The sequence below is a fragment of the Gadus morhua genome, chromosome 15 (genome assembly GCF_902167405.1).
Source record: "Gadus morhua chromosome 15, gadMor3.0, whole genome shotgun sequence".
Taxonomy (NCBI): Eukaryota; Metazoa; Chordata; class Actinopteri; order Gadiformes; family Gadidae; genus Gadus; species Gadus morhua.
Window position 1 is genome coordinate 11036622 of NC_044062.1, and position 10000 is coordinate 11046621.

Sequence of the window (10000 nt, forward strand, 5' to 3'; positions counted from 1 at the left end):
ACAGTCGGACCGCTTGGCAGCGTCTTCGTAGGCTATACAGTGTAGACTAGGTGTGTCGGAATGTCAGCCTGACAGACAAGGAAGCAGACAATGGACTGATTGATAAGCGTGGGGCGTGTGCAGGCGCACGCGTGTGGGGCTGGCTGTGTTGGAGGGTGTGTGGGTGGGTGCGTGGGTTTGTGTGCGTGTGTGTGTATGTGTGTGTGTGTTTGTGTGTGTGTGTGTGTGTGTGTGTGTGTGTGTGTGTGTGTGTGTGTGTGTGTGTGTGTGTGTGTGTGTGTGTGTGTGTGTGTGCTTGCGTGTGTGTGTGTGTGCGCGCGCGTGTACATGTTTGTAATAGCGAAAGATTGAGTGACACCTCAAACGCGTGGCTGTCTTGGCTCGGAGACGGCCTCCAAACAGGTTTGGGGAGGAAAAAAGAAGAGCGAGCGAGAGGGAGAGATACACATACAGATGAGGATTAGGGCCTAATCTGAATTTCTGTGAGTGAGTTCTGAGAATAAAGTCAAACTTCTGAGATTAAAGTCAGAATACTGAGAATAAAATAAAAAAAACACATGCATTACAAAGACAAACAAATTAAATTACCAGATAAAAATAAATATAGAATTGATAGAGTAATAACAACAAGCTAGGTATACATTACTAAAACACAATACACGAGTACAGTAAAAACAGAAAAATAACCGATTCAAAGGAAGGTAATTCTGAAGAACTGTGTTTTAGCCTTGACCAATGAACTAGTACCAGACCAGTCTGGAGGATCTCAGGCTGCATTCAGCCTTGTTAGGGGGTTAGAAGGTCACTGATATAATGAGGCGCCAAACCCCAAACGTGCTTCAAAAGTCATTAACCTTTTAAAAAAAATCCTAAAACGTACATTTAACCAGTGGAGGGTAAAATAAGCATTATTATTCTGTTAGAAGTCTCGAATAGTGTGTGTGTGTGTGTGTGTGTGCGTGTGTGTGTGTGTGTGTGTGTGTGTGTGTGTGTGTGTGTGTGTGTGTGTGTGTGTGTGTGTGTGTGTGTGTGTGTGTGTGTGTGTGTGTGTGTGTGTGTGTGTGTGTGTCTGTGTGTGTGTGTGTGTGTGTGTGTGTGTGTCTTGTTGCAGCCTTTTAGTTGATGTTTGGAGAAGGTTGTATCGAGTGAGACTTGATGCACCGAGTTACAGTAGTGCAAGCGGGGAGACATAAAGGTGGATAACAGGTAGTCGATTCTTTGCGGATAAAACAAGGATTACACTTTGGAGATCATACGAAGCTGCAGAAAGCACGATTCAACAACTGTCTTCAACTGCCGGTCAAAGATAACACCCACATTTCTGCACTGGGGTTTGATGCAACAGGATAAAGAGGCTCATTGCGTGGAGAACAACAGACCTCTCTGGAGGCCTCTGGAGCTATGTTAGGAGCTTCTGATTCATCTGAGTTTAGCTGAGAAAACATTGAGAGAGAGAGAGAGAGAGAGAGAGAGAGAGAGAGAGAGAGAGAGAGAGAGAGAGAGAGAGAGAGAGAGAGAGAGAGAGAGAGAGAGAGAGAGAGAGAGAGAGAGAGAGAGAGAGAGAGAGAGAGAGACAGTCGTTAACACATGTAACAGGATTGTATTTTCAGGATTGTTTTTTTTGTGTTGTGTTGTCAAATGAGAAATTTCTGCCATCAGCTATAAAAATAGAAACAGATGTTTTCATCATGAAAGATTTGACCTAGCAGTAACATATAAATTAAAAGGAATAAAAGGCCTTGCTGCCCTCCATAGGAAAATGGGAGACAAAGTATTTAGATATACCAATGGCCGCTCAGAATTTCCTATTAGAAAGATTTAAATTGAACAAATCAAACTGATAAGCCAACCACAATGTTTATGACGTTCAATTCAACTTCAACTGGATCAAAAGCTTAAGTAGGATCTCAAAGCAATAAAACTGACGTTAGGCTATTGTCAGCTTCTAATATAATATGATTAAGAACTCCAAGAAGTGCAGCCTCAGTGCTGGGACCCTAAAACCCGACTGAAATGTATGAAAGAGCCCGTTGCCATTCATATGATTGATGAGCTGACCAGCGACAATGTTATTCCAAGACCTTAGCCAGGAAGGGAAGTTTAGACAATTGGGTAGAAGTTATTTAAAATGGATGAATCAAGAGATGGCTCTTTGAAACGTGGTGGAACTGTGACGGATTTAATATACTCAGCCACATCACCAGATACAATTGAGGGATTGATAAAGGTGAAACCAAAAGGGGAGATTGAATGAAACATTTCTTCAAAGAAGTGAGATGGAAGAATGTCAGTGAACAGGACGATGCTTTCATTTGAGTAATGACGTTGGTAAGATGCTTCATAGTGACGGCTTGAGCTAGCAGGGAGCAAGGGTGTTTGATAGCAAAGGTCAGAGAGACTTTGAGTAGGAAGCATAATAGCATTTCAAAAAGCTTGGATCCTATCAGAGAGAAATGATAACAACTCTGCAATATCAACTAAGGGCTCAATAAAAGGTGTGGGAGGGTTTGTGTTTTGGCTGATAGTACCGAAGAGGTGACTTGAGTCATGCTAATATTGAGTTTAGTTTAACAGGGTCAGTTGGTAATAGGGCTAGAGTCTGTATGGCTGGTTTTAGTAATAGGGTTAAGGTTAGTAGTAATAGAGTAGGTTAGAAATAGGGTGATGTTTAGTTATAGGGTTATTTTTAGCAATAGTTTAGTAATAGGGTTATGTGTAGTAATAGGGTTAGGTGGATTAGTAAAATGGTTAAGGTTAGTAATAGGGTTAAGATTAGTAATAGGTTAAGTTTAAGGAATAGGGTTAAGGTTAGTAATGGGATTCGTTTAAGTAATGCGGTTAAGGTTAGTAATAGGGTTAGTTTTAGTAAAAGGGTTAAGGTTAGTTAGGTTGAAGTCTTGGGTTAGGTTGGTAAGCAATGGGGTTAATGTTAGTGTTAGGGTCTGGTTAGGGTAATCATAACAATGTTGGTCACGAATAAATCCTAAATGTGCTCAGTGGGCAGAAAAATATGCAATGGTAATGAAATATAAAATCTCATAATAATAGCATGCAGAAAAATATGTATAAGGCAAACCCGAACAACCATCCCACAAAGCATGTAATTAACTCGAAGCGTGGCGGTTTTGTTCCATTGTGCAATGATGCAGCATTAAGTCGCTTGGCTTCACTGAAGTTTCCTTTCCTAACGTCATCTTCTACATTTTGGGTGCTGTAAGGCTCAGCGACACTGTCGTTCTTGTGTCAGTTGCGTTGATTTGACTCCAGTCAGCCTGGATCCTCATTCCCCCTCATTACAGCTGTCAGAAGCCTTACAGCCCAGAGATGAATGTGGCTTCTCCCATACACACACACACACACGCACACACCAACGCACGCACGCACGCACGCACGCACGCACACACACACACACCAGGAAATGTTTGATTAAAGGTTTAGAAAAAAGACGACAGGATATATAAATAGAAAGAGATTAACAGTAAACGCACACACCTTTTTCTTCATCTGTATTCATATTTTAACGTGAGTGAACATTTGGACAGGCACATTAATAAAGCAATACATTTCAACTATATTTTTTATCACCCTGAGGTGTAATTCTAGATTTATATTGACTTGCATGTGATTAGTGTTATGTATACTTGTTTGACTGAAGAATTAGAAAGTAAAGTAAGTAAACATTCAAAGAGAGAGAGAGAGAGAGAGAGAGAGAGAGAGAGAGAGAGAGAGAGAGAGAGAGAGAGAGAGAGAGAGAGAGAGAGAGAGAGAGAGCGAGAGAGAGAGTATATTTAATCTAAACACATCACACAAATCTGCAATTGTAATCGCAAGGGAATCTCACGAAGTTGGACAAGCCTTACCTGTTGGGCAGCTTGACTCAAATAATAACAGGGTTAATGTACTGTCATGTTATATACTGTGTAATGACTCCTTCCAATTTAAATTATGGCATTTCAAAGCACAACAGTTGCTCATGATTAAATTATCATTGGTAAGCAACAAGATTAGAATACAGTGTCTGCTTTCTTTGTTTGATATTCATGATCTGTTTTCAGGCCATTTCAGGCCATTTGGCAAGCCCTTTTATCCGAAGTGGCACCCGTGCATTCTAAGCATGTGTGGCCCCAGTGGGAGTTGACCCCTTGACCCTGGCACAATGCCATGCGCCACCAGTTGAGCTGGACAGGAGCACCTGTCACCTGTGTTTCATACCGGAATAGTACCGGCCAGCAAAGTGGAGGTATTTTCTGTATTACCTCCATCCAACTGAGAGCCCGGGCTGTCAAAGGGCCCTAATCCGCCTCCCTACCTCCTCCAGATCTGGAAGCATGCCCAAGAATAAAATAATTGTGTTATCAGCCTTGTTCTTCAAAGATAGAGGTCTACACACACACGCACGCACACGCACACACACACACACACGCACACACACACACACACACACACACACACACACACACACACACACACACACACACACACACACACACACACACACACACACACACACACACACACACACACACACACACACATAGAGACAGAGAAACACAAGCACACAGACACACACAAACACACAATACAACTGCATTGGCTAGTCAACACATTTCTAAACAATTATTTTATTTATAAAAACAAAACCAACACACAGAAAAAAATCACTATTTTTGAAATGTTGTGCCAGTCTTTTCAGTATTGGTGAAACTCAACACTAACCAACACATTGACCACACTGTGTGCCTAACTATGATGCGACATGCATTCAGTTATGGTGGAGACCAGTGACTTTAACTAATTGATTTGTGAAGGAAAGGTTCATGTGACCGCATAATAACGAATAGGCTACACTGCATAGGTGAACTGGTTTGGACTAAAGTGTAAGGGCCTTATTCACCTAGTGGCCATCTTGGTTTATTCTTGGTTCTAAACTCTAGCTGTGGGTTGGGGGGGGGACTGAATGCAGAATTTCTCATTCAGTCCCCCCCCCCCCTCCCAACTAAGGATTAGAACTAAAATGGCTGCTTGGTGAATCAGGCCCATACTATGAGCATATTAGCAGAACACATACAGTACATATTAGGTTGTGTTGGGCTGGTGTATGATTTCTCCTTGTGTTTGGCAACCATGCTTGTAAAGTGTATATTTTAGGATTCATTTTCTTTCAAACACATCATTTATAACAAGGTGCCAAGAGTGCCAATTAAATAACATTTATGGAATCATTTGAAACCTGGAAGACAAACAGACAAAAAAGCACAAAACATTGACGAATAAATGTTGTTGTTAGATAACAGGTGTTTAGATAACAAAGTTCAGCAAACAGTGCATTTAGCCCCAATGTTAGGTCAGTGAGTCATTGTGTTTATTTGGATTAAGGGTCCTTTTCTTCTTCATTAAAAACAAAAGCAGCGTTGTGGAACATTTCACCCGGGGTTGCAGAAGCGGATAACAAGGTGATTATCTGTTCACTTTGGTTTGGTCAGTTTGTCTCTGGAAAGGAAATTAAAAAAATAAAACATTGCTCAATAATGTCACATTCTCATTCCAGTTGTGGGGACACAGTTCCATTACATTTTCCGCATCAATGAATTCTCATCTCTGCAGTGGACCATGAGCGGTCTTAGAAAAACCTGTTCAAACAGAGACGGTTACCACTCTATGTCCCTGTGCCACGTTATTATTATTTATAGATAAAAATACACATAGTGGTGTGATGGGGGCGTGGCTTGGCTTTGACTGCAAACAAATGGGGGGGGGGGGGGGGGGGGGCAACGCCAACGCTGTGGGGGTGAGAGCTTGATGAGTGAAGGACTATAGACCCTCATGTGTGTAGTAGTGCTCTCCCCACAGCGGGGGAGAAGGCCAGTCCTCTGTGTCCTCAGCAGCGCTCGTGGAACAAAAGGCGGGAGAGAGTAGGGGGGGGGGGGGTCAGGGACGGCAGTAAAGACTGCCTTTAATAGAACTAATGGTCCTGAGTTTCCTTCTAGAACCCGGTACTAGTATTGTCCCGCTACACCGGCCCTATACCCGCTCCGAGGTGGACGGTGTTGGACGCTGGTAGCCCCCCCACTCCCCACTCCCCCCCCCCCCCCGTCCCTGTCCCAGAGGAGGAGGTCCGGGGTCCCCCCGCCACACCTCCTGTGGGCCGGCCCACTCGCCCTCCCGGGGCGTGTCCACCGCCCCGCGTTGTCCGCTGATTGGTGTGCGTAGGCGAAGGGGAATAGAACCTCCCCACGCGATGCCGCCGCCAGGGTACACCCCCCCGGAACCGGGACAGGTCCTGGAGGACCGGGGGGCTCCCCTCGGCGCGGTGGCCGGGCAGCCAGATCCAGTATGACCTGCGTCTGATGGGGACGGGACCGGGGACGGATCTCCTCCGCATCTTTCTACCCATCCGCTCACAGTCTGCCCGCCGGCTGTGGAAGTCACGTTGGACGGAACGCAAACCTGAAGAGGGCTTCAATCTGGGCCTTTGCCGATGGAACCAAAATACCTTCAAAAGGAAAGAAAACAACTATGATGAAACAGAGCGTTTGGCGTACACGCACACACACACGTGTGCACACAAAGGCACACACACTTTTGTGTTGATATCATGAGCTGCTTTTCTTCAGTGTGTTTAACGGGGGGGATTGACAACTCTAATTTGACCATCCCTTGGAGGGCACTGCTAATAAATAAAACATGTGTCTGTCTTCTAACGAGCTGCGGGAGGAGAACGCTTCTAATGCTGTAATGTGCGTGCACGTCTCACTCTCTCTCTCTCTCTCTCTCTCTCTCTGCGTGTCTCTGTCGTTGTTCCTTTGATGTGTCACACGCCCTGAAGGGTAGGATCTACAGAGACGCAAATTCTGCATCCAATCTGATCGTTGTGTGCACGCATACGTACTTGAGTATGTGTGTGTGTGTGTGTGTGTGTGTGTGTGTGTGTGTGTGTGTGTGTGTGTGTGTGTGTGTGTGTGTGTGTGTGTGTGTGTGTGTGTGTGTGTGTGTGTGTGTGTGTGTGTACTCGTGTTCAAACTCACTCATGTACATACAATGGTAGTCTGGTGGGCGTCTAGTGAGGGTCAGCATAATCTAGGGGCTATCAGCGTGTGTGTTTCTTAGCCCGATGATGAAGGGGTTGGCACCCTGAGATGTCACCAGTCAAACCCCCTCAACTGCTTAAGAGTCTGATTTGAGTTGTTGTAAAGAGAGAGAGAGAATAGAAAAGAGTGAAATGATTTTGAAAGTAAATAATAAAAAAAGTAACAGTTCTCCGCCATTGAATCAAGCGTCGCGTATGATCTCACCAACCTGTGATTGATGGGCAAGACGGATTCCCTGAACATTCAGAGGCAGGGCCAGTCACCTCGAAACCGATATTCTCACAGCGCATTTCACTCCCTGATAACTGACGGATGGCTTTGGCATTTATAACAAATGACACTCCAATAATAGCTCTTCGATCTTTCCTAGCACCTTAACTGACATGTATCTAACAAAAACACAAGCAGTGTCTTTAGATGAAAGAGCCTGTTCAATGACTCACTCGTAGCAGCGATACTATTACGTATATCGCTCGTTGCTATTGGCACCTTCTCTTTGCGTTGCTGTACCTTGTATGCCTACTGTGCTATCACGCACCACTGACTAATTCTATCCCGCCTGAGAGTGAAAACAATGTGCTGGAGAAGCTAGAGAGTGGTGCGTCGCTCGGCCAAGGAGAGGGCAAAATCCCGTGGTAGGAACAGCCGATGTCGATTGTGATCGCGTGAACAAGGTGTAAAGAATAATTCCAAAAGCAGCTGGGGCTGCATGACAATGGACTAAAGAGACGTCAGGTATGAAAGGGAGTGAGAGAGAGAGAGCGAGAGGGAGGAATTACAGTGGCTATGTGTAAAAGAAGAAAAAGAGAAAGAGCGATGCAGCTACAGAAAAAGCAGAACATAGGATATCAATGTGTACATTAAGTATGCCGGGGGAGAAGGGATGTCTCTTGTGTCGTAGTGGAACCAAATAGCTTTCATGGAATATAATGTCGATTTTTTTACGGCTTTAATAATATAGTAATTATAATATTACAGTAATACAATATATCATATATCAATAATAGAATAATTTAATAATGTAATATGGTCTAAATAAAACAAAGCTTTCTCCCTAACTTTAATAATAAGCTTTAGAGCGCTGTTCATAAATACTCCATTCATTGCTTTGAGTGCCTGCTTGGCAATATGCTGGCCTTGGCAACCCACACAGCAGTACAAGCACCGTTCAGCCTCCCCTCTGAAACTCTCACCTTGGCTCGGTTCTGCTGGGTCCTGGCCCGGGGGTCTGGCCGTCGTACGTGGTCCGGGGCGGGGGGGCTCGTTCAGCGGGCCGAGCCGGTAACCCGGGGGAACCACAGAGCGGACCACGCACTGTCTTCACCGAGTGAAGGCAGCTCCATATAGGGAGGTATGGATTCCACACGCATGCTGTCCATCATGTATGTTGCTCTTCACCCACACGGCCGCCTTGTTAACTCACTCCCCTCCCCGCGCTTCCTCCAGAGCCTCGTTGGTTTATGTTGCACACCGTTACTCATCCGTTTCTTTTCTTCTTCTTTTTTCGTCCGAAGCACGCCAACAGTTTTTTATAGAGCACCAAAGTCGATAATACTGTCATATTCCCTCCAGGATGGCCCTGGTACACACAATGCACTTTCTTTGTTGGTTATTGTGGTTAGTACAAAAAAAATAGAGAAACGGTCTCTGATTCACCATTCCCTCGCCTGTCATGTCCATTTCACCAAAAATGCTGATTTATTCATGTTTACATAATATAGGCTTTTAATCATGGATAGGCCATCTGTTTGTCGTGCACTATCCATTGCACATGCCAACAAACACTGGCTAGCTGCCCATCTGTGTTTTTACCTCCATCGGTATCATGGGTCTATTATCTTATCCCAGGCCCTCGGTAGAGGTCCTCATGTTCTACCCACCGGCGGGGCTCCTCCTCCAGCCGCGAGGGCTGTGAGTGACCCCTGGGTGACTCCCCCATGGGAGAGGCTGTTAACCGGGCTCAGAGGGCCTTCACCGGAGGACCCAGTTGAGGTAGACAATGATCCTGCCAGCCCCCCGCCCCCCTCCCCATGCTCAAGGTGTCGCTCCTCCTTTACTCCACCATGAGTGTCACTTTCACTTTTTTGCTCCTTCGATCGGGTATCTCGGAATTAAGACAAACGTCGCAAACGTCAATATCGGGAAGGGGGACGTGAAACCGTCCATCTTTTCGTAAAAAAAACAACATTCGGCCCCCCAAAAAAAAGGACAAAAATCATACGACATGGTAACAGAGCAGCCGGTAACGAACGAAACGCAAGGTAAAAAAAACTTGAGTCCTCCCGTCAGAGAGGGGGGGGCCCCCTGCGGGCTACACCGAGCTCTCGTCGGGCCGCGGCTGCAGCAGCTGCGTGTGTTTCCTCTTCTCCAGCCTCTTGCTGAGCTCGTCGTTGAAGGCGTAGCCGTTGGCGACCGGCGCCTCGGCGTCGCTCTGCCGCAGCAGCACGTAGCTGTTCCCGTTCATCCGCCGCAGCACGCTGGGCAGCGTGGCCGACAGCCCGCTGCTCAACTCGTGCTCGGGCGACGGCGGCGTCTGCTGCTGCCGCTGCTGCTGATGCTGCGACGACAGCGAGGAAGACGGCGAGGGCAGCGGGGGAGCGGCTGGCGGGCGGCCCCCACGGCCCCCGACGTGGTTGGCCAGAGTGTGGCCCTCGCCGGGCACGATCTGCAGGAGCCCAACCTCGCGGCCGTCGTAGCCCTCGTGCGTCTTCCCGGCCTCGCCGCCGCCGCCGCCGCCGCCGCCGTGCAGGACGCCGCCGTGCCCGTTGCAGTGGCTGGAGACGGTCTTCAGCTCCAGTTGGGAGGACGAGGAGTTGCGGTGCTGCCGGCCGCCGCCCTTGCCGCCCTTCCTCTTGCCGTAGCTGTGCACCGAGGCGGCGGCCCGCAGCGAGTAGTGGCCCCGGCTGCCCGCG

At 46.8% G+C, this 10000-nt stretch overlaps 1 protein-coding gene across 1 annotated transcript in view; it reads right to left on the reverse strand.

Annotated features, from left to right (window-relative positions):
- Positions 1-4590: 4590 nt before the first annotated feature.
- Positions 4591-10000, reverse strand: part of LOC115559985 (semaphorin-4G) — a 33254-nt gene continuing 27844 nt past the window's right edge. Inside the window, exons 15-16 of the mRNA XM_030379239.1 lie at positions 8282-10000; positions 4591-6493 (exon numbers count right to left, since the gene is read on the reverse strand). The exon at positions 8282-10000 is cut by the window's right edge and continues 598 nt beyond it. Coding sequence (XP_030235099.1) covers positions 9400-10000 — 601 coding nt within the window. The 3' untranslated portion in view covers positions 4591-6493; positions 8282-9399. The remainder of the gene's footprint in view (positions 6494-8281) is intronic.